Here is a 24,230-nt window from a genome sequence, read left to right as displayed (position 1 = left end):
CCACCTTTTCGAAATTCACCTCCACTTCACATTTTCAAACGACCTTGACCATTCCACGGCCACGTCATATTTTCCACAATATTGACTATTCAATAGCCACGTCACATATTCCACAAGTTGACCATTCAACTCAAACTCGACTCCATATCGCAATTAGGTCACAAGAATGTTGCAATAAATCATTTATCATTTAATTTTACGTATATCATAGCATTAAAAACATTTAATGCAAAAATTTCCACGTCACAAAAATTAGAGTTCGAAAAAGCGGGATGTTACAACATCCACGTATTTTGTTCCTTTTTCTACATATTCTTAACAAAATGGTCAACATACCAGAAAAAGTAGATATAAACATGACCAATAATAGACAAAATATGACCAAATTCATACATAACCATCCTCTAAAAACATGTAAAATCCAAGTATGTCAATGACTAGTGTTCATGGGTTGACATATCTATCAATATCTAAAATGGCAGTTGTGTGAAAATTCACTAAACTGCCACCGGGAGACAGTTTAGGCGGGAAATGGGTAATTATTTATTTTTTTTCCTTTAAAAATGTTGTAGTAACTCCAAATAATTCTGCAAAGAAAAATAATTATACAATGAGGTATCGAGCATTGTGCTCTGACGAATTCTGCAAAGCTCTTTTAGAGGTGATGCATGTATCAAAAAAAATTACTAATTTAATAGAAGCATGAGTATTTTGAGTTTTATATATTGTTTGGGCTTTCCAATCCACGAAAAATATAATTTGGTTGGGCAATATTAATTTATTATACACAGTATGTTTCAAATTATATTTTACTAATTAATTAATTGAATTATATATGGAGTTCTATTTTGCCTTCTATTTGGGTCAAAATTGAAATTGTTCTAGAGAGTTTTGACTTTCGAGAGGCAATTTTGTGAGGGAAAATGGATAGGAAGAAGAAAATCGGTTGTATTCTATTGAGATGAGAAAATGAGATAATCTCTATATGAGTTGTATGTATGGTGTATCTATTAGCAAGGAAAGCCTGGAAAGCCTGGGGTTTATCTTTCCAAAAAATATTGCATATAATCTGTACATATAGAGTTACTTACTACGCTAGCATATTAGTTTGGGCTTTGTGTATTAAATTTTAGAATTGAATTTATTTTTTATTAGATAGAACTATTATTGAGTTTTATATATCAAGCTATATCATGTCTTAATTAGGTTTTAGTTAGGACTTCTAATATGTTTTCTTTACATTTACAATTAATATTTTTTAAGTAATGTATTAATTTAAGTAAATATGTTGAAAACTCCAATAAATCTACGATCAATTCAAATATATAATTATTCTATTTAATCAAAGATTATTTGAAATCTCAAATTATTTCAATAAAAACTAAAATATTCCTAAAAATTTGGGATTCCAATAATTTTATATTCAATTGAACAACTAAGAATTTCGATTTATTGTAGACCAAGTAGAAAGATACAATTCATATTCGATTCAATTGAATGACTAAAATTTTTAATTATTCTTAAGTTCAACTGAATATTAGAATCTTCATATTTTTATCATACTAGCCAAATGAATTCGATTGGTTAATTGAATTCTCAAGTGATCGGTTGGAACGTAGATCAATTGGATTTCATGTTATTCTTAATTGAACTATTGAAATCTTAATTGAGTACCAATTAATCAATTGAATCACCAATCTTTCTTATTGCTTAATTAAATGTTAAATTGAATTACATACAGATCAATCGAATTTTCAATTAATCTATTTCCAATTTATCCCAATTGATACAATAAATCTTCAATTGATCAATTTGAACTTCAATTAACCAAATTTGAGTTTTTCTTTTCTTTTTTTCTTTTTTATATGATTGAACACTTAATTTTTTTTTTTTTTTTAATTTTCTAATATATTCTGTTAGTTTGAATTGGTAATAGTGTATATACTAATAAAATGTACATATCCCAAAAACAAATATATGATATCAAGAATGAATGCATTTCAAATATTAATTTGTTATGTGACATGTGAAAGTTATGACAACATAAGCTTAATATTAAATTTATAATTTCAATTTTCGTTAGCACCTGTATGTCTATTTTCAGATAAGCTAGGTATTTTGAACCTGCAATTTGTTATAAACTAGGTACAGTGTTATTAATGTGAAGAAATTTTTACCTTTTAAAATTAGGTTAGATGAATGAGTCTTCTTTCTCCAATTCAGACTCAAGTTTGAATCTCTGATAGCAAAGGATACTCCGAATCGAAATAAGTTGCTCCAGATTGGTATAAGTTGGGAGGAGTACATTTTTCTTTTTGTTATTGTTTATAATGTTATGAATACTTAAAATTGTACGAATCGTTTGCCGAATATGAAATGTTTCACTACAAATATTGTTTACAAAGATATTTTTCAAAACTTATGAATATTTAAGTTTTGTTGATCACAATTGTTGAGCTATTTATTTTTTCCAATTATCCGATTTTTTCTCTTCTACTCATAGATATATATTTTTTATTTGTTTATCGTATTCTAACTAGCTCATACTCTTTCATCATTAGTCATACCTCTCTTCTTTGTCATTTATTTTATTTATTTTACTCCTCTTATATCATAAATTAAAATTGTATAAAATCGTTTACCGAATTTGAAATGTTTCATTTATTAGGGATGGGTAAAGTATTCATTTAGAGTGGGGCATGATAAGTACATTTTAGTTTCTATAAAACACATTTCTATTTTTGGTAACTTTCTCTCCACTTAATACACCCAACCACTTTTTTCTCACTCCAATTAAATATTAACCTCTCTTTCTCACTTCATTTAAACACATTAACCAACAATTCTCAAAATCTCGTGCCAACTAAGAAATGTGTCATCTTACCATGGACGGAAGGAATACTAGAATTGAATATTATGGTTTGCATGATTTGGTGTACATACTACTCATGCTATTGATCATAATGCTAAATTGATATTTAAATCTTGTTGCAATTCAAGAATAAACACCATAAAAAGCTTATCGATTTCATTTATCAAATCAAACACTCTTATATAGTATCTCTTTGATACTAGTTTCACACGTATATACACAAGCATTTTTATACTTATTTCATAAAAAGTAGTACTAGTACATATCAGAAACCATTAATATATATGAACACACAAATTTTTGGAATATGTAAAAACCATACCCTTCATCTCCTATAAAGATGATCAATAAATTTCTTCAGATTTTTGCAAGACGTTCCACCATCGTCAACACTCTTGCCACACATTTCCTTCAGTTTCAGTGCATTTTCCCTATACTTATTATCATAAAACAACATATTAATTTTGTCCTTGATTTCATATCTTGATCTAACAATCCCCTTTTCATCAAAATCAATTTTTAATCCAATCCCCCACTTTTCACAAATGTACCTCTCATTATGGAACTGGTCAGCAAAATAGGGCCAACATAGGAAAGGGACCCCATTGGTCACACCTTCGGTAGTCGAGTTCCATCCGCAATGAGACACGAAACAACCAATGGACTGATGCGACAAGACTCTATTTTGAGGTGCCCATTCCACAATCTTCCCGAGCCCAGTCCCAAACCCGGGAGGGTACACGACCGACGACCCATCGGCGAGGTCGGGGCGGACGACCCATAGAAAAGCCCGGCCCGATAGCTCGAGCCCGAGAGCCAACTCATCCAACTGCTGCTGAGAGAAAACTCCCGAGCTTCCGAAAGAAACATACACCACAGATCTATACGGTTGGGTATCCAACCAGCATAAACAGGATGAATCTTCAGAGAAGAAATTAGTGGATCCGACATTGTTGGAGTCAAGTAAATTTAAGGGACCAAATGGCAATGCGTTTGGGAGCAACTCATATGCTGCCGGTTCGAGCTCGTGACTAGAGTTGCAAAGCCACCACTTTGCTTTACCAGCTTCTTTTAATCCATTTTTTGTAGTTTCAAAGAAAACCTTTTCTATTTTCGGGTTGCTGGAGAAACTCCACGGAAGCTCATCTTTCCTCCAAGAAGGTATATCGTTTGAAAGACTAACTACAACTCCATTTTCGAGAGATCCTGCACTTAATTTGTTAGGATATATCTAAACCACATGAATTTATTTTTTAGACATTCAAACAAACCAAATATGGCAAACATAACACAGTTATGCATTATCACTACTAATATTGAGAATTCAAACATACGTGATAAAATAAAGAATAAGAACTCAAAACCATATAACGACGAAAACAACAACAACAATCCTTGAACAGAAATTCTTCAAATTTCCAATCTAATCACCACTGGATTTTTTTCAGAGTTCGGATCATTTTAGCCACCAATGTTAGCTTTATAACAAAACTAAATGAAGAGATACATCAAAAGAAAGAAAGAAAAGAGACAAGATTCATTCAATTGGATAAAGATAACCTCAATGTTTACACACACAAGCATCCAATTTCAACAATACAAGAAAACTAATCATCAAAAGACAGGTAAACAACAATATCACTTATTAATCGTATCTACTCAAATTCCTTATGGAGTTGCAAATATATTCACGTAACTCCCGATATTCAAAGTGGGCCCCGCACAAATTATCCTCACATTCATCACTAGCAAAAAAAAAGAAGCAATTTTTATTTTAAAAAAACACATTTTTCAAGTCGAACCCATCAACAAATTCAAGAATTCAGTAAACACATTCGACAAATCAAAACCAAAATATAAAATTCTAAGGTTCATTTGAGCCAATAACTCACAACAAATAATATTTATTTCATTTATTAATTATAAAAGCAATCTTTTTTGGGATGATTAAGCTCATTTGTTCAATTCTCATCATCAAGCTATTCCACCAACAAATTCACACAAGAGAGTAATACATAATGATATAAAAAACAAAAGGGATGATTAAGTATTACCATTTATATTGAGATTTCCTTGCTCTATGAGTTTGGGAATGTGAAGCATGAAGGCCAAGCTGGCGACGGAAAATGTGGAAAAGACGACATGCTCGGCTCCCATCTTAGCTGCAATTTCGAAAATCCATGACAATGTGATGTCAGTAATGAGACAGGTAACCTTCTCATTAGGATTGGAGGTGTTGATCCTTTGAATCAAATCGGTTAAGGTTTGCGGCATTGTCTTTGGAAGAGTTTCGACCAGTGTAAAGGGTAAGTCTTCAGGAGTTAGACCATCCGGGACGGTTTCCATCACTATGTTGTGGCCGGAATCATCTTCATCTTGTTGTTGTTGTTTTTGAGATGCGGAAATTATTTTGTGATGAATAGACTCGGCATTGACAAAGGTGACTTTAATGCCGTGTTTGGCTATTAGGCGACAGAGGCTCATGAGCGGCTTCACGTGGCCTTGAGCAGGGAATGGAACGGCCAACACATGAGGTCTTTTGCCAGCCATCGGAGCTCCTTCTTTTCAGTTCCTGCTGACTAGTCGGGCATGGATGTAAAGACGCTTAATGTGGTTTAAAAAGAGTACGTATCCACTTTCAACCACACATTTCTTTCCGTCCTTATCACATGTGCTCATTGAGGAATCAATGATGTCATATGTTATTCATTTTAATTTTTTCTCAATCATTTTAATTTCAATTAAATATTACAATAGAATGTAATTAAATGCAAACTCTGTACGAACTCCAAACTAGTTAAAAAATATTAACAGATTACAAAATAATAGCAACAGAAAGTATCAACACAGTGTCAACGGTTGACACCGTATTGATATTGCGTTGATATTGTGATGACATTGTATTGACATTATGTTGACATCAAAATCTTGAATTTTTACACCGTGTTGTCATTGTGTTGAAGTTGTGTAGACATTGTGTTGAAAAGTTTGGAGTTTGTATAATATATAAGTTTGCATTTTATCACTACCCTTTACAATAATTTTATAAAAAGTCCAATTATATTAAAAGTGTCATTGTATCAAACATATAATAAAATACATACCGAAATTTCATAATTTAAATGCTAAAATTACATTTGTATGAAATAGATAAAATTCATAACTTTCGTTCAACTGGCTAATCATTGCCAAATTTCGCCCAAATGTGTTCGATTAGATCTTCTTAGAGTTGGATGTGGGCATTCGCATCGCACATCGATGCTTAAATTTGTATCTTCTCGCACAATGATGGGGACGAACCCCGGCTTGGGGAGCTGCTTGCAGTTGAGCTTCCGGGTATCACTGGGAACCAATTTGCCAATTTGCCGCAGCCGATCCTTCGTCGTCAACTATCATGTTATGCATAATAATAAACACATAAATGATTTCGGTTAAATTGTTTACGTACCACATCCGACCCAGGGCGTTGAAAATGTTGAATCGTGATTGAAAAACCCTGAACGCTCTTTAATCAATCTTTCTAAATCGTCTCATTCCCGATGGGCCAATCAATCACCATAGGAAGTTTGGTAATGCTGGACAGGTTTGTAAGAACATAATTTTCATGACTGACATTTAAAACGTGTCAAATCTAGTCCTTTTAAAACATGCAAAATTCGTGTTTGTCACTAGACGACCGAAGTACAGACGTATGGAAAGAATGTAAAACATGAAAGCATTTTTGGTCATTTTAAAAGAGCACCTTACAGTTGGGCTAAGCTAAAGAATTTCCTAAAATAAGTATGCATGTGAAAAAACTGACTTTGGACCACCTACTGCATCTGGCTATGCAGATTGAAAACGCAAAAGCGTGTAAAGACAAAAACAATTAAACTAATGCTAATTTTCAGATTTTGAAATGATTTTCTACCTATGTTCTATCTTTAATCTACTGAAAACAGAGCATGTATGAACACCATTGATGAATTGATATGCAGAAAACAGAGATGATCGGAAATTGAACGGAAACACAAAATCAGAAGTTAAACGACTAGATCACCTCTACCTACCTACTAGAAAGCATAATAAAACTTAGCCAAACTAACATGCATTTTTACCTCTACGCTAACTAACAGATATGAGAAAGTAAATGTTAACTAAGCTAGATTTGCGACATTTAACTACTTAAAAGCATTTAAACAAGCTAGATCTAAACATCTAAACTACCAATTGTGATGCAAAACGTATAGAGAAATTGACTGAACGGAGAAGAAATTCAGAGAAACCCTAGTTTCAATGAAAAACGAAATATTATTATCAAAATTCAACTGCGGCCCAAAACAAAAACAACGCTATTTATAAGCGTCTAAAAAACCCTAAAAGTTCAAAAGGAAATAAAACAGAAAATTAAAAATTAAAAATAAGCCCGAAAAAACAGTAAATTGCAGTTTTCGCCCCCTAAACAATGTCAGATGGCCAAAATCCATCGTCCATCTTCGATCCCAAATTGCGTTTCGCATGTACCGTGCGAATTTCAAATCAATCTAACACCGCCAGTTTTTGCCCGATTTCTACGTTGAAACTGCATCATACTCCCCCTCTTGAAAAAGACTCGACCTCGAGTCTGCTTCATCTGCCGCTGCCACCACATCATTCATGTCAACTGCTTCATCCTCACTACCATCTTCATATGGAGATAAATCAGCAACATTGAAGGTAGCTGACACATTGTACTGACCTGGCAAATCCACCTTATATGCATTATCATTTATCCGTTTCAGGATACGGAAAGGACCATCCGCCCTTGGCTGTAACTTTCCCCAACGCCCTCCTGGAAAACGCTCCTTTCTCAAATGAATCCAAACTAAATCACCCTCCTGAAAAACCACCTTCTTCCGTCGCCTATCAGCTCGCAGTTTATACTTGTCATTCTGCTGGATAATGCGCTGTCTCACTTGCTCATGCAGCTCTCGAATCTGCTTAGCTTGTTCTTCCCCATCGGAGCTAAAGTGTTCAGTGATGGGAATAGGCACCAAGTCCAATGGAGTGATTGGATTGCGCCCATAAACAATCTGGAACGGACTCCTACCAGTTGTTCGATTCTGCGACTGGTTATACGCGAACTCTGCTTGTGCCAACACCAAGTCCCATTGTCGAGGACTGTCACCAACCAAACTGCGCAGCAAATTCCCCAAACTCCTATTGACAACCTCAGTCTGTCCATCCGTCTGCGGGTGATATGCACTACTAAACTGAAGTTTCGACCCCATTCTTCGCCACAAAGTTCGCCAAAAATGACTCACAAACTTTACATCGCGATCAGAGGTAAGAGATTTAGGAATACCATGAAGCTTGACGATCTCTCGAAAGTACAGCTGAGCCACCTGACTTGCATCAAACGTCTTACTGCAGGGGACAAAATGCGCCATTTTAGAGAACCGATCCACCACAACCATGATCGAGTCTTTCTGCCTTAGTGTGCGGGGCAGTCCCAATACGAAATCCAAGCTAATATCCTCCTATGGCGCTGTAGGAACTGGGAGAGGAGTGTATAAACCCGCATTACTGTGACGGGTCTTGGCAACATGACAGGTCCGACACCTCGCCACCAATTTAGCCACATCATGCTCCAACCGCGGCCAAGTAGAAACTATTAGAAAGCAAAGATACAGTCTTATCCTTCCCAAAATGACCTGCAAGGCCCCCTCCATGAACCTCATCAACAATCGCGGCCCTCAATGAACAAAGTGGGATGCATAATCGGTTTCCCTTGAAAAGGAACTTGTCGTGAATCTGGAACTGCTGAAAACTCCCCTTTGCACACCTTATCCAAATATCACGAAAATCAGGATCATATAGATCACCAAAAGTGTCAAATCCCACTACACGAGCCTGCATAGATGACAACAAGGCATGTCGTCGACTCAAAGCATCAGCCACTCGATTCTGCACGCCAGCCTTATGCTTAATCACAAAGTTGAACATTTGTATGAACTCCACCCATTTAGCATGACGAAAATTCAATTTGTGTTGTCCTTGTATGTATTTCAGTGCCTCATGATCAGAATATAACACAAACTCCTTGGACAAGAGGTAATGTTGCCAATGGTCAAGAGTACGAACAATAGCATAAAACTCTTTGTCATAAGTAGAATACCTCTTGCGAGGCGTCACACAATTTCTCACTGAAAAAGGCAATCGGCTTCTGATTCTGACTCAATACTCCACCAATCCCAACATTCGAAGCATCACAATGCATCTCAAACACATCATCAAAATTAGGCAAAGTCAAAACAGGGGCTTGGGTTACCTTTAACTTCAAAAACTGGAATGCAGCGTCCGCCTCACTGCTCCACATGAACTTCCCACCCTTCAAACATTCTGTGATCGGCGCAATAATGCTGCTGAAATCCCGAATGAAACGGCGATAAAAGGAAGCCAACCCATGGAAACTCCGAATGTCATGAATATTAGTCGGCGTCGGCCAACTGGTGATAGCCTCAATCTTTCCATCATCCATGCGTATGCCCTGCTTAGTAACCACATAACCCAGAAACGTGACTTCCTCCGTCAGAAAATGGCACTTCTTGGCATTGGCGTACAACTGCTGCACGCGCAGCACATCAAAAACCTTCCTCAAGTGATCCAAATGTTGCTCCACCAAACTACTATAGACAAGAATGTCATCGAAATAAACGACAACAAACTGCCCAATAAACGGCCTGAAAATCTGGTTCATCAGACGCATGAATGTACTAGGCGCATTCGACAATCCAAACGGCATGACCATCCATTCGTACAACCCATCCCTCGTCTTGAAGGCCGTCTTCCACTCATCACCTGGCCTTATGCGAATCTGATGATAACCACTTCGCAAATCTATCTTTGAAAACACTACTGAACCGTGCAGTTGGTCCAATAGATCGTCGAACCTGGGGATCGGGAACCTGTACTTGATTGTGATTTTGTTGATCGCTCGGCTGTCCATACACATTCTCATCGAACCATCAGCCTTGGGCACCATTAGAGCCGAAACAGCACACAAACTCATACTCTCACGGATGACCCCCTTCTCGAGCAACTCCAAGACCTGTTTCTGTAACTCCTCGTGTTCTTTAGGCCTCAAACGATACGCCGCCTTATTCGGAATAGACGAACCAGGCAGGAGATCAATGCAATGCTGAATATCCCTCATAGGAGGCAAACCTGCTAGAATAGCCGCTGGTAAGACATCCTGATACAATTCCAGAAGCAGTTGCACTTCTGCTGGGATAGCCATGTCCTCAATGTTCCCTTCGACCACCATAAGCACAAGGAAGTTTTTGGCTTCGGTCGCTGCAGCTACAAAAGTAGATCTCATCAACAAGTTACTGCTCCCAGCAATCCTATCATCCTTATTCGCGGCAGGTTCACACCTCTCGTCTGGACTGGGACACAAAGTAATGGTGGCTCCATCCTTCTTAAAGGTATACGTATTCTTGAAGCCATCATGCTTGACTTTCCGATCAAACTGCCACGGGCGACCCAACAACATATGACAGGCATCCATAGGAATAACATCACACCATACTTCATCTTGATACCGTTTCCCAATGGAAAATTGAACGAGGCAACGTTTATGAACCTTTAACTCGCGGCCTTTAACAAGCTATGACAGCTTGTAAGGTTGGGGATGGTCCATGAAAGGCTTGTGTTTTGTGCTATGGCTGTTCAAATAAGAAAATAGCAGGTTCCCTAGATCCAGCAAGTCCACCAGATCACTTCGGTCTAGGAACTCGTGGGTGGCGAGGAATCCCGGTCGTCGGACACACAAAGCACTTTTTCTTTCAAAAACCCTCAACCACTTTACTAAACCTAGTATAGGGAAGTAGGGATCGATCCCACAGAGAAGGATGCGTAATACTCATGTTCAAGGATTTGGGAGTGTTTTTGGTGTTGGCTGCTGCCACGCATTTTCTTGGGTTGAGGAAAATAAAAATTAACTTGGCTTGGGAACCTTAAAAAAAATCTTAAACTAACAGCTAGACCTAGGAAATAAATCTACGGTGGGGACCACGTCTAAAAAAAGCAAGGTACGACTGAAAAGTTGGCAGAATAACTAACTCTTGTACTAACTGACAGTGACATCGTCTTCTACAACCAAATTTGCATAAAACTTCTTAAGAAAAACAACATGAGCAAAACAAAAACAGAGCTACTAACTTGAAATCAAATCTATGCATAATAAACGAAGAACTTAACAGATCTGCATACCCTAGACGAAGTAAAATAGAAACCAAGAGGAAATAAAACAAATCTATCGAACTACTGTCTTTCCACACGCCAAATCCGACCTCAGACGCTAAATCCACTCCGGATCCAAGCGTCCGACATGAACTCCAAACAGAAGAAACTCTCCATCACGTCAGATTTTAAAAGTAAGAACTCCGAATACTCAAACAACCACAGATCTGTCACCAACTTCCACATCAAACACCTCAACATCAAAATAAACAGAGATCGACATAGCAATTGAAGGAATAAACTAACAACAGAGAGATCTATGTAAAATGACTTGAAATTAAACAGCTAAACGCAGATCCACGAACGATAAAACAATTAAACAATTAAACGCAGACGGTGTTGCCAAGCACGAATCTTCCAGAAAGTACCCTCCCGATCACAATTACCCCAGATCCATTACCCCAAGTGTGTGTGTAAAATGTATGAGCTAAGAAGAGTAAAAAAAACTGTGTCGAAGCCTCTTTTGCGTTGCATGCTCTTCTCTTTTTATAGGCGTTTTAGTGGGCCCAGCGAGGTATAGATAATGACTTTGTTGCCCTCAGCTGTAGACTCCTTTATCACGCCAATTTCCTTGTGAATCTTGCTCATTTCGTTCCATTCTCTCGCTAGACCATCTCCTTCACTACTTCCTTGATCTAGCGATTTTCTTCACACACCTGGCTTAGGAAACGTGTTAGACCCAGCAAATTATAACATTTTTCGCACATTACCGGTGCATGAAATTAGCCTTATCAGTCCACTGTCTTCAAACCCAATTTCTCCACCATGGTTGCAGACACCACGTTTTCGCAGCTACCCCCATCAATAATCAAATTGCATACCTTCCCTTTGGTGGTGCACTTTGTATGGAAAATGTTGTGCCTCAACCACTGTTCATCCTCTGCAGGCGATATATTCAGAACACGTCGAACGACCAATGCAGGCCCACGATCTGCATAAACCAACTCGGTATCCATGTCCAACCCATAGCCATCATTCTCAGATTCATAAAAAGCAGGCGCATCATCTTCTCCAACGAATGTGACCATCTGCCTATTGGGGCAATCAGCCTGCATATGCCCAAAACCCTGACACTTAAAACACCGTACGGGCTGTCGCGCCCTCGGACCAGGCTCCATAGACTGCCCAGGTTTCGTCATGACCTGCTGCTTCGCTGCCACCGGTGCAGTTGGTTGTGACGACCCTGAACCGCCACGAAAATTCGTCGACTCCCTGCCCGACGACCAACGACTCGAGACTTTCTTTCCTTTCAACTGCTTCTCAACTTTAAGAGCAAGCATGCATACATCATCATAACTGAAATATTGTTGCAATTGGACCACCTTAGCAATCTCAGTACGAAGCGCCTCAAAGTAGCGAGCGATCGTCTGTTCCTCCTCTTCCTCAACATCACAACGCATCCGTAGACGATCAAATTCATTGGTAAACTCCTCCACAGACAAAGCACCCTGCTTACAGACATGGTATTCAATAAATGCATCTTGTCGATAGTGCGCAGGAAGAAATTTCCCCCTAAGTAACTTCTTCATCTTTTCCCAAGACTGAATTTTGGACTTCCTTTCCCTTGCTCGTTGTTTCTTAACATGTTCCCACCAGATCGAAGCATTTTTCTTCAATTTAATGGCAGCCAATTTCACCTTATTGCTATCACTGATGTTCTTGATATCGAAAACACGCTCTACAGTATTTAACCAATCAATGAACTCATCAGGAAGAGCCTTACCCTCAAACTCTGGAATCTCAATCCTCATGCCGATATCACGCGATGGGTCAACCCCATAGTACCCGTTCCCGCCGCGCTCCCTTGCACAGCCAAAAGGGTACTCGCCGTCATCATCGTCAGGATGGGAAAGGTCCGAATCCTCAGTGGTGGTGGTCTCCAGTTGCGCCAGACGTCACTGGAGATCTCGCACCTGTTGTCTCAATTCGTCACGCAGATCGCGTTCCCGTGCAGCCCCTTCGTGTTAAGGAATCTCCCCACGTCCTCCACCACGACCGCCACCACGAGCACCGCCACGTCCACCGCCACGTCTACGTTCAGCCATTGATAACAACCTGGATCGTGATACCAATTGATGCAAAACGTATAGAGAAATTGACTGAACGGAGAAGAAATTCAGAGAAACCGTAGTTTCAATGAAAAACGAAATATTATTATCGAAATTCAACTGCGGCCCAAAACAAAAACAACGCTATTTATAAGCGTCTAAAAAACCCTAAAAGTTCAATTGGAAATAAAACAGAAAATTAAAAATTAAAAATAAGCCCGAAAAAACAGTAAATTGCAGTTTTCGCCCCCTAAACGATGTCAGATGGCCAAAATCCATCGTCCATCATCGCGATTAAAGTTGTTTAGTCGCGATGAGTTCGTTCCCAAATTGCGTTTCACATGTACCGTGCGAATTTCAAATCAATCTGACACCGCCAGTTTTTGCCCGATTTCTACGTTGAAACTGCATCAAATTGCAAAGAGCATCCAAGAAAGCATAATTAAAACGAGATTTGACGATGGAATTGTCAGATCCACCGTAAAACACTCAAGGTCTAACTATAGCTTGTATAATGCAGGAAAGAAAGCAAGATTCCAGCGGTGGAATTATCAGATCCACCGCCGAAACCACTAAATCTAATTGGAACACAATATTGATAGGCAAGTTTCCGTCGCTCGGAATTGATCACTATTTGCACTATATGTTGGCTGGCCAGTTTGAACCCGACGGGAAAATGATTAAAGGCACTTCCACACACCATATCAGCCATTGAAAAGTAAAAAAGAAGGGAAATATCTTTTATTGGAAAAATGTAACAAAATACTTAACTATGACTTTCCCCGAGAACCACTAATCACTTTATCACTTTATAGTTTAGTTTAGTTTGGTGAACTCTCTCTCTAGAAAACCTTTTCTCTATTCTATAAGAAGAGGGATTTCAAATTCAAGGCTGCCAAGATCTTATGTTTACCATAGGCTGAAGCTTGTAGTAGATTTTAGTTTCTTTAAGGCTTTAGTTTCTTTGTAGTACTTGTGCTGTAACTTATTTCCAACATCTTAACTCTCTAGTGGTTGTGATTTATGCAAAAATAGATCTTAATACGAAAATGCAAAATAAAACCATACGGAGGGCATTGTTAGTTTATTTTTAGGTTATTTTAATAAAGGATTATAAAAAATGATCTAAAATGACAACAAACTTGGATTTTATAAAATGACCTAAAACTAATTAATAATGACCTTTCTTGTTTTTGATTAATTATTGACCATCAGATCGCCTAATGTTATGGCCACGATTTGGGCTGCATTTCTATATTAAGAGGCATTTTTGTTTTGATCATTTTCCATAAAAATATATATTCGCTCAAAGTAAATAAAAATTAAAGTTAATAAAAGTAAATAAAAGTTAAAGTTAAAAACTGAAATTCGCTCAAAGTTAAGTTAATAAAAGCAAATTAACCAAGCACATAAATTAAAAATCAGGAATAAAATTATCTCTTTTAGTATCTTTTCCAAAACAAAGATTAGTTTTGTTTTATGAGTTTTGCATAGTTTGAACTTATTCCCAAAAGATGGCTTACTTTGATTCTTGATTGAAAGAAAGAATTCACTCGTAACATAATACTAACATGCAAGTGGGGGTTTTGGAACAAGTTGACGTCGTCAATTATTCTTGTTTTTTTTCTTTCTTTATTCTCCATACGCTAGACCACTGGTATCAACCTACTTTTAAGGCATCGTCCGCCACTGTAGCTATGCGGACGATGGGTATTTCATCGTCTGCGCCCGATAGATCGTCCGCGGACGATAGGCGTCTACGTCGCATCGTCTGCGGTATCGAATTTTATTTTTATTTTTTTTGAATTTTTATTCTATTTAAACACCCGAGTTCCCCACCCATTTATCCCAGCTCCTAATTTATTCTCTCCCATCACTCCCATCTCTCAAAACTTTCCAACTTTCTCACACCCCGGCAACAACTATTTTGCCGAGCAATCATGGTGGGGCCTGATGGTTTTTATTCGATTGCGTTAATGATGCTCCGGCGAAATGCTTGGCGGAAATGGAGTGTGAGCGTGAAGCGGCAGCAGCGGTGGCGACAGTGGCGCTGGTCCCTCGGCCGATTCTACGTCGGACGTATGTCCGCCACGAGTACGACGTAGCTCACCAACGTCTGTTCGAAGAATATTTCACCGCCGTTTTAGAATGCGGCGAGATCTTTTTGTTAGCATTGTCTAGACGTTGGAGGCACGTGATGAATACTTTCAGCATCGGCAGACTCGGACTTACGCCGTTGCAGAAGTGCACGGTGGCGATCCGGTAATTGGCCTACGGCACCACGGCGGGTATGTTCGACGGGTACCTTCATTGCGGGGAGACAACTGGCCGCGATTCCGTGAAGAATTTTTTTAGGGGAGTTATGGAGGCTTATAGCAACAGATATTTGCGGAGGCCAACTGCTGAGGAATGCTAGACTCTGATGAAGATGCACGAGATGGCGCACGACTTTCCTAGAATGCTAGGAAGCATCGACTGTATGCACTGGGAGTGGTAGAATTTCCCGACGGCGTGAAGAGGCCAATTTACGAGTGGATACAAGGGCAGCCATCCGACCATGATCCTTGAAGCCGTCGCTGACCATCGGCTCTGGATTTGGCATGCTTACTTCGGTTTAGTGCGGTCGAACAACGACATCAACGTCCTCAACTCGTCAACCTCTTCACTGATCAATGCAGGGGACGCAGCCCGGCCATCGAGTTCACTGAGAATGGACGCCAATATCATATGTGGTACTACTTGACCAATGGCATTTACCCAAGGTGGCCAGTTTTTGTGAACATGATCAGCTGCCCAATGGGTGATAGGAGAGTCATATTTGCGGCAAAGCAGGAGGCCGCGCGGAAGGATGTGGAGTGGGTTTTTGGTGTGCTCCATTCGCGGTGGGCAATAGTGAAAGGTCCAGCGCGTTTCCAGTTAAGGAAGTCAGCGCCGATGTCATGTATGCGTGCATCATCTTGCATAACATGATAGTCAAACAAGGTGGAAGTGTCACCGATTGGGGCGATGATGAAGGTGGATCTAGCTCCAGCACGACGATGGTGCCTCACGTTCGACGATTACCGATGGGTTTCAATGAGGTTCTAGCAAGACAGACCTCAATGCGCAACCAACAAGACCATCCAAAGGTCTACTGCCGCGTGCCCCAAACTGGCAGAAACTAGGGTTTGTATCACGTCTTCTGAAACCATCACCCTGATGCTCCTCGTACTCCCGATCATCAGAATCATAGTCATCGTCCGCAGAGTCTGATTTTTAGACCACTGGGTTCTCCAAATTATCCATACAAGACTCCAATTGATCGAATGAAGCCAAAATCTTGTCAAACCCTAGCGTGAGCAGACAACTTGTGCTTCATCGTAGACCTGGGATAGATTTGACAAATTCCTCCCACTGAGGATATATGCCATCAGTGAGATAATATTCCATATTTTGTTCGTGGTCATTTACTATATAATTGACCTTCGATATTCGACCTTCCAAAATATCATCAATAATTGTGAGAGGATTTGTGTGTAATTTTCTTGAAGCATATAGGTAAATATATAGAAGCAATTTGTTGAGCATAGGATTCCACTACTATCATTTGTGAGCACATGGAATATCCTTGGATTCCACCACCACTTGTGAAAAAAATGACATGTCATGTAGTCATTCTTTGATTTCCGTAATCACATGGAATGTCATTGGATTCCACTACTACTAGTGATAGAAAATGACTTGTGATGTGGTCATATTTTGATTTTTTTGATCATATTGGGTTATTATTGTATTCTACCACCACTTGTGATAGAAATGACTTGTCATGTAGCATACTTTGATTTTCGTGATCACATGGGTTGTCATTGGATTCTACCACCACTTGTGATAGTTAATGACTCATCATTTAGTCATTCTTTGGTTTTCTTGATCACATGGGAGTTCATTGGATTCTTCCACCACTTAGTGAGCATAATTCATCTATTCATGCTTTGATTAAAGGGCTTATCACCTAAACTGGAAGTTACATATTGACGAGGTCCGATTCATGAATGAATTTTATAGTAAAACTACACTGAAATCAGCGAACTAACAACCCCTTTTGAGCCAAGTGTGTGTAGATTTCGCCGGAAGCTGAAGACCACATCATTCCAGGAGGGCGAAAGCAAAAGTTGGGAAAAAGGATAAAAGAGACGGCTTTTGAATTGATCAAGTCATTATTTAACCGGAGCCAGCCAACCTTGCACTGGAGAGAAGACTTTGAACTCCACTCTAATATGTGAAGGGAAAAAGCGTCATTTCAGGGGGGTGATACCCTAGGGATCAGAGCCCTATGCCTCCCTATATAAAGGAGCCTTGCACACTAAGAGAAGAGAGTTCCCCCACATTTCATTTCTTGCTGAGTCGTTTAGGGGGGTTCTCTTTAGAGTAGGTAGGATTTCTAGTTCTCTTTCAGAGCTGAAATCAAAGTGCTCTTCAAATCCTCGCTCTTCAATCCTCTTCACACACTTGGTTCCGTCTAGTTAGCTGGTAGTTAGCTGTTTCCTTTGTTGTTCCTCGCATATTTCAGTTTCAGTCTGTAATCCCACTCCGAGAAGGAGTGATGAAGTAATTTTCTGCTTTCCTAGCTTAGTTTTGTATTATTTTCATGTAACCAACTCTCTTTCATGTTTTTTTCTTAGTTTTATGTTTTGATGTTTTACAGCTGTTTTCGTTTTCGTGTTTTATGTAAGTCTTAGCTTAGATTTTCTGTTTTCTGTTTGAGTCTCTATTTTATGTTTAGATCTTGATGTTTTCTTTTCGTCTTTGCATCCTTTAGCCGTAGTTCTTGTTTTTACGTTGTCGTAGTTGCTAATATTCCGACCCTATTGATCTGGACGGGTCAAACTCATTGGGTCCGTTCTTTTTACGACATGTGATTTTTGAGTGAGAAATAAGAGGAAAATCCCCAGGTCAAACACCATTATCTTCCAGCCGCCCTAATACACACCCACACACTTAAGAACACCTTTAAACACATAAATTGAAGATTGAAGACTTTGGTTTGAATATTGAACCTTCTGATTATTCTTCCATTGGGAGCTAAGTATCACGAACCAATCTTAAGTATTGTACTCCCTCCGTTCCATGTAATAGAGACATTTCATTTTCTGCACTCGTTTTGAAAAAATGATATTAAATGGAGTAGTTAAATTGGAGATAGAGTAAAATAAGAGAGGGAATAATGTAGAGAAGAGTCTTATCTACAATATTCTCTTTATTACTTTACTTTTTCTCCACTTTAACTATATATAATTATTTTTTCAAAATGAGTGGGCAAAATGAAATGCCTCTATTACTGTGGAACGGAGGGAGTATAAAATAATCAAATTAGTTTTTTTTCTAAAACTACTACTTTAGCAATATTAAATTACAAACAATTATAAAAAAAAACGACGTGATAAGATTTTTATTTTATTACGTTTATGTTAGTTAATAAAGTTAAAGTTAGGTTGTACTCTCTCCTTCCCACTTTAGGAGTCCCGGTTAAAATATACCATAAATGGTAATAGGTTTCATATTCCACTAACTTTTTTCCATTCACATTTTATTATAAAACTAATACATAAAAGTAGGACTTACATTCAACTATATTTTTTCACCAACTTTCCTTTACATTTCTTAAAACTCGTGCCGAACTCAAATGAGACTCTTAAAGTGCGACGGATGGAGTAATATTTTATTTTTTTTAAGAGTAAAGGTCAAATTTGGTTCTAGACATATGAAAATCCAAAACATTCACTTTTTGAAAAATAGGTCCATAACGTATAAAATCCTTGTCGGAATGGTCCTTTTTTTATGATTCTGTCAAGGGCCCGACCGGCAAGACGTTAGGGACCAACTCAGTAGCTGCAGGTTCGAGCTCATGACAAGAGTTGCAAAGCAACCACCTTGCCTTACTAGCTTCTTCGAATCCTGTTCTAAATTTGAAGAACACCTTTTGTATTTCCGGGTCTGTAGGGAAACTCCATAGAAACTCACCATTCCTCCAAGCAGGTATATCATTTGAAAGACTAACTACAACCCCATTGTGGAGAGATCCTGCACTTAATTTGATAGGATATATTGCCGGCTTTGAGCTAAGTCTCAAGTTTCAAGATAGTATTAATAGTTATACAAAAAGCAAAAGGGATGATTAAATATTACCATTTATATCCAGAATTCCTTGCTCTAAGAGTTTGGGAGTGTGAAACATGAAGGCCAAGGTTGCGATGGAAGGTGTGGAAAAGGCGACAGGCTCGGCTCCCATCTTGTCTGCAATTTCGAAAATCCATGAAAATGCGATGTCAGCAATGAGACAGGTAACCTTCTCGTTAGGATTGGAGGTGTTGATCCTTTGAATCAATTCTGTCAAGTTTTGTGGCAATGTCTTTGGGAGAGTTTCGAGCAGCGTAAAGGGGCTATTTGGATCGTCTTCAGGAGTGAGACCGTCAGGGACAGTTTGCATCACTATATTGTGGCAGGAATCATCATCTTCTTCTTCTTCGTCCTTGTCTTGTTGTTTTTGAGATGCAGAAAGTATCTTGTGATGGATTGAATGGGCATTGACAAAGGTGACCTTAATACCATATTTGGCTATTTGGCGACAGAGGCTCATGAGCGGCTTCACGTGGCCTTGAGCAGGGAATGCAACGGCCAACACATGAGGTCTCTTGTCGGCCATCGGAGCTCTTTCCTTTCAATTCCCACCACCTATTTCAAATTTCACTTCCTAGTCGGACATCGACGTAAAGATGCATAATGTGGTTTAAAAAGAGTACGTGCCACAATTCAACCACCTATTTTCCTCCATTCTCGTCACGTGTTTTATAGGGGGGATCTATCATACCAAATGATATTATGAGATGGTGTGCCAAACTAATTAATTTTTGACAAATGCAACAACATAAATGACTCACGTCCAACTAAACTAGTCAACTAATAGAATTAATTTCAATTAAACTACTTTTTTAAAAATATTCACTAAATCACTTTTGCTGAATATTGTATATATTTAAATATAAAAATTATCAATAATTTTTTGCCTCCTACATATATATATATATACATACTTATAGGGTTATAATCAAATGCTAACTAATTCCCAATCTAGAACCCAGTACTTCAACATTATGTTGAAAATTTCTCAACATATAGATATAACTTTATCAACATAACATGTAAATTTAAATTTCAACACAAAGATATAATTTTATCAACACAAATCTATTGAGAAAGTTTTGTCTTTGTGTTGATAATTTTAATACATAATATTGAGATAGTAAGGTTGGTTTTATTTTAACGCGACCCCATACTTATATTACATGATATAATAATAATTTATTATATATATTCATCATCTTTTAGCAAGTAAAAAATAATATAATCATACAACACTTTGTTAGAATTGTTTCAAATTTTACCTTTATAATTTCCTCTTTTTTATATAAAAAATATATATATAATTGAAAATGTACAGAAATAAAAAGTAATGCCATAATTTCATTTTTCTATATTTCTATTGCATTAAATGTACACAAATAAAAAGTGCGTGCCAAATTTCAACCACCTAATTTCTCTCCAGTCTCGTAACGTGTCTTTATAGAGTGGATCTATCATACCAAAATGACATTGTGAGGTAGTGTGCCAAACTAATTAATTTTTGACAAATGTACAACATAAATGACTCACGTCCAACTAAACTAGTCAACTAATAGAACTAATTTCAACTAAACTACTTTTTTAAAAATATTCACTAAATCACTTTTGCTGAATATTGTATATATTTAAATATAAAAATTATAAATAACTTTTTGCCTCCTACATATATATAGATACATACTTATAGGGTTGTAATCAAATGCTAAATAATTCTCAATCTAGAACCCAGAACTTCAACATTATGTTGGAAATTTCTCAACATATAGATATAACTTTATCAACATAACATGTAAATTTAAATTTCAACACAAAGATATAATTTTATCAACACAAATCTATTGAGAAAGTTTTTTCTTTGTGTTGATAATTTTAATACATAATATTGAGATAGTATTGGTTTTATTTTAACGCGACCCCATGCTTATATATATACATGATACAATAATAATTTATTATATATATTCATCATCTTTTAGCAAGTAAGAAATAATATAATCATACAACACTTTGTTAGAATTGTTTCAAATTTTACCGTTATAATTTCCTCTTTTTTATATAAAAAAAAAAATATATATATATATAATTGAAAATGTACAGAAATAAAAAGTAATGCCATAATTTCATTTTTCTATATTTCTATTGCATTAAATGTACACAAATAAAAAGTGCGTGCCAAATTTCAACCACCTAATTTCTCTCCAGTCTCGTAATGTGTCTTATAGAGTGGATCTATCATACCAAAATGACATTGTGAGGTGGTGTGCCAAACTAATTAATTTTTTTTGACAAATGTACAACATAAATGACTCACGTCCAACTAAACTAGTCAACTAATAGAATTAATTTCAATTAAACTACTTTTTAAAAAATATTCACTAAATCACTTTTGCTGAATATTGTATATATTTAAATATAAAAATTATCAATAACTTTTTGCCTCCTACATATATATAGATACATACTTATAGGGTTGTAATCAAATGCTAACTAATTCCCAATCTAGAACCCAGATCTTCAACATTATGTTGGAAATTTCTCAACATATAGATATAACTTTATCAACATAACATGTAAATTTAAATTTCAATACAAAGATATAATTTTATCAACACAAATCTATTGAGAAAGTTTTATCTTTTTGTTGATAATTTTAATACATAATATTGAGATAGTAAGGTTGGTTTTATTTTAATGCGACTGATGAGTCTCGTTTTAGGTCTTGGGTTCTGGTCAGTATAACGTGCTTTATTGGATAATATCTGCAAAATAGTTGCTAAAATGTGCAGGTTGAGGTACTAAATCAGGAGGAAAGGATCAGAAGGAATTGGCGTGAAAAAGCAGCAAAAAGTGTGCAACTAGCCAGTATGAGCAAAAAAAGTACAAACTGGCAATTATGGGCAGAAAAGGTGCAAACTGGCCAGGATGGATGCTACGGAACTGGACACGAGAAAGAAGGACTTGCTTGGAACAATCAACTACTAAAGAGGGGCAAAATTGTCATTTCGCATGAAGAGGCAGCCCTAGAAATTAGGGCAAGCCACCCTATAAATAGGAGTTGAACATAAGGAGGAATCACTTTTGACTTATCACTTTTATCATCACTTTGAGAACACTTTGTGGGAGAATAGCTCCATTAGCTCTAAGTTCCACTCTCTAAATCCACCAGCCTGCCATGAAGATTCCGGCCACCAGCCGGCGGGGAGTCATCATGCCTGAATTATTCCAGCCGCCGTAGTCCAGTTCCAGTTTCAGAAGAAGCCATCAACTATTTACATGCTTTCTTTTAATGCTTTCTTAGTTTAAGAACTTGTTTTACTTGCATTTGTCTCGGATTTCAGTAGTTTATCTGTTTTAAGCATCTTTTGGTTTGAATGTTTGAATGAAGTTAAGTTTTTATGGTTTTATTTGAGTTTCAGTTTTGTTATTGCTTAAAATCTCTCTAGTTAGCTAGAGCTGATAGTTATGCATTCATAAATGTCACAATCAAAGATATGTTGCTTTTGTTACTTTTTGCTTTTGTACTTGCACTTTTTTCAGCTTTTCTGCAAACCCAGCAGCCAGTCTGCCAGCATGTCTAGCCCATTTTTAGTAAGTTTCGTATAGTAGCTTCTCATATGCATAACTAGGTGTCCAACTTTCATATTCACGTACACATCTAGTAGCATTAAGCATTTAGTTACCTACTGGTCAGTATAGGTAGAGTCTCATTTTAATTTTACGTCTAGGTAGAACTCAATTCAAAAAGCGTGGTAGCTAACCAACCCATTCAAAATGCCTTTGCAATTGCACTTCGCCTACATCCATCTCTGTGGGATCGACCCTTACTCCACTATACTATCCAGTAGAAGTGGGTTGAGGTATTTTTGTTGCTTTTTGAAGTACTTGGTGAAGATCCAAACGTTTTAGCTATGAAATTTCTATTCCGAATTTCCCTTTGGTTTGAGTTTGCTTCATTTTGCCTAGGAAAGTTAGATCTAGTAATCGCTTTTAATTTCAAATTGTTTCCTTGTCTGGAATTGTTGATCTGAAGTTGTAAGTCATGTTTCCATTCTCATTTTCGTGCATGAGTTTTCTGTTCTGCGCTGTGATCACCACCTTGCATGTCAGTCAGTAGAAGTAAAACTACAGTTTCACCGTTCATTTTAAGTTTGAGCATTTTAATCAATGGATCTTGAGTTTGAAGTTATGAATCTGAGTTTAGTTATGGTGTTTGTGTTCATATGATTTCTGTTAATACTTGGTGAAGAAGAAAACGTCAAAATCAACTTTAGTTTGGACCACTTTACTTTTAAGTTACTTTTGCTTTTGTTCCCTACTTTTCAGTTGTACTGTCCAGACCTGTCAGAGAGCCACCCAGCCACCAGATATACCTTGTTGTCTAGATTTCCTCTTTTAGTAACTGTCTACTTTTCATATGCCTCTGAGACACCTTGTCCCCTATTTTCACGAACACCACCACATGCCTGTTATTTTCACGCCTACTAGTTAGTAGAGTACCACCTTTATTTCTTGCCTAGGTAAAATCTCAACCCAAGCGTGGTAGCTAACCAAAAACACCCAGGAAAGTCACCGCAGTTATCCGAACGTATCCATCCTTGTGGGATTCGACCCTTACCTCCACTATACTAACCAGTAGAAGTGGGTTGAGGAAACTTGTTTGAAGCCAGGTCCCGGTTGTCGTTCCAATGACTCAGCTGGGTCGGGAATCTCTTCCTGATTAGTTGGATACATTCCAAATTACATATGAAAACCGAGAAAACCATGACCAGCCTTTTCAAAATGGCGCCGTTGCCGGGGATGGATGGCGTTCATACTTGTTATTGTGTGTGATCTTTTTGGTGTACATACTGTTTATAATTTTCCTTTTCTTTTTGTTTTCAGTTTATGAG

At 37.5% G+C, this 24,230-nt stretch overlaps 2 protein-coding genes across 3 annotated transcripts; both read right to left on the bottom strand.

The window, feature by feature from the left end:
* Positions 1–3,002: 3,002 nt before the first annotated feature.
* LOC125212626 (UDP-glycosyltransferase 83A1-like) lies at positions 3,003–5,446 on the bottom strand. 2 transcript variants are annotated; one of them, XM_048112842.1, is made up of 3 exons: positions 4,927–5,446; positions 3,424–4,078; positions 3,003–3,303 (listed from the first exon to the last, which is right to left on the bottom strand). In XM_048112842.1, the coding sequence occupies exons 1-3, from the start codon at positions 5,420–5,422 to the stop codon at positions 3,198–3,200; spliced, it is 1,257 nt and encodes a 418-aa protein (XP_047968799.1). In that variant the 5' UTR covers positions 5,423–5,446; the 3' UTR covers positions 3,003–3,197. The 2 variants fall into 2 exon arrangements, with proteins under 2 accessions (XP_047968799.1, XP_047968798.1); XM_048112841.1 differs by having other exon boundaries at positions 3,003–4,078.
* Positions 5,447–18,997: 13,551 nt separating this feature from the next.
* On the bottom strand, positions 18,998–19,960 carry LOC125210243 (UDP-glycosyltransferase 83A1-like). Its single transcript, XM_048109808.1, has 2 exons — positions 19,348–19,960; positions 18,998–19,242 (listed from the first exon to the last, which is right to left on the bottom strand). The coding sequence occupies exons 1-2, from the start codon at positions 19,862–19,864 to the stop codon at positions 18,998–19,000; spliced, it is 762 nt and encodes a 253-aa protein (XP_047965765.1). The 5' UTR covers positions 19,865–19,960.
* Positions 19,961–24,230: the final 4,270 nt, after the last annotated feature.

The sequence above is a fragment of the Salvia hispanica genome, chromosome 3 (genome assembly GCF_023119035.1).
Source record: "Salvia hispanica cultivar TCC Black 2014 chromosome 3, UniMelb_Shisp_WGS_1.0, whole genome shotgun sequence".
NCBI lineage: Eukaryota > Viridiplantae > Streptophyta > Magnoliopsida > Lamiales > Lamiaceae > Salvia > Salvia hispanica.
The sequence above is the reverse complement of the archived record's forward strand: the minus strand, read 5'-3'. Positions and strand labels throughout refer to the sequence as shown.

Coding starts and splice junctions, on each gene's coding strand:
- LOC125212626 (XM_048112841.1), bottom strand. CDS start 5,422: ATGGCTGGCAAAAGACCTCATGTGTTGGCCGTTCCATTCCCTGCTCAA. Junction 4,079..4,926: donor AGGAAATCTCAATATAAATG/GTAATACTTAAT, acceptor AATTAAGTGCAG/GATCTCTCGAAAATGGAGTT.
- LOC125210243 (XM_048109808.1), bottom strand. CDS start 19,864: ATGGCCGACAAGAGACCTCATGTGTTGGCCGTTGCATTCCCTGCTCAA. Junction 19,243..19,347: donor AGGAATTCTGGATATAAATG/GTAATATTTAAT, acceptor AATTAAGTGCAG/GATCTCTCCACAATGGGGTT.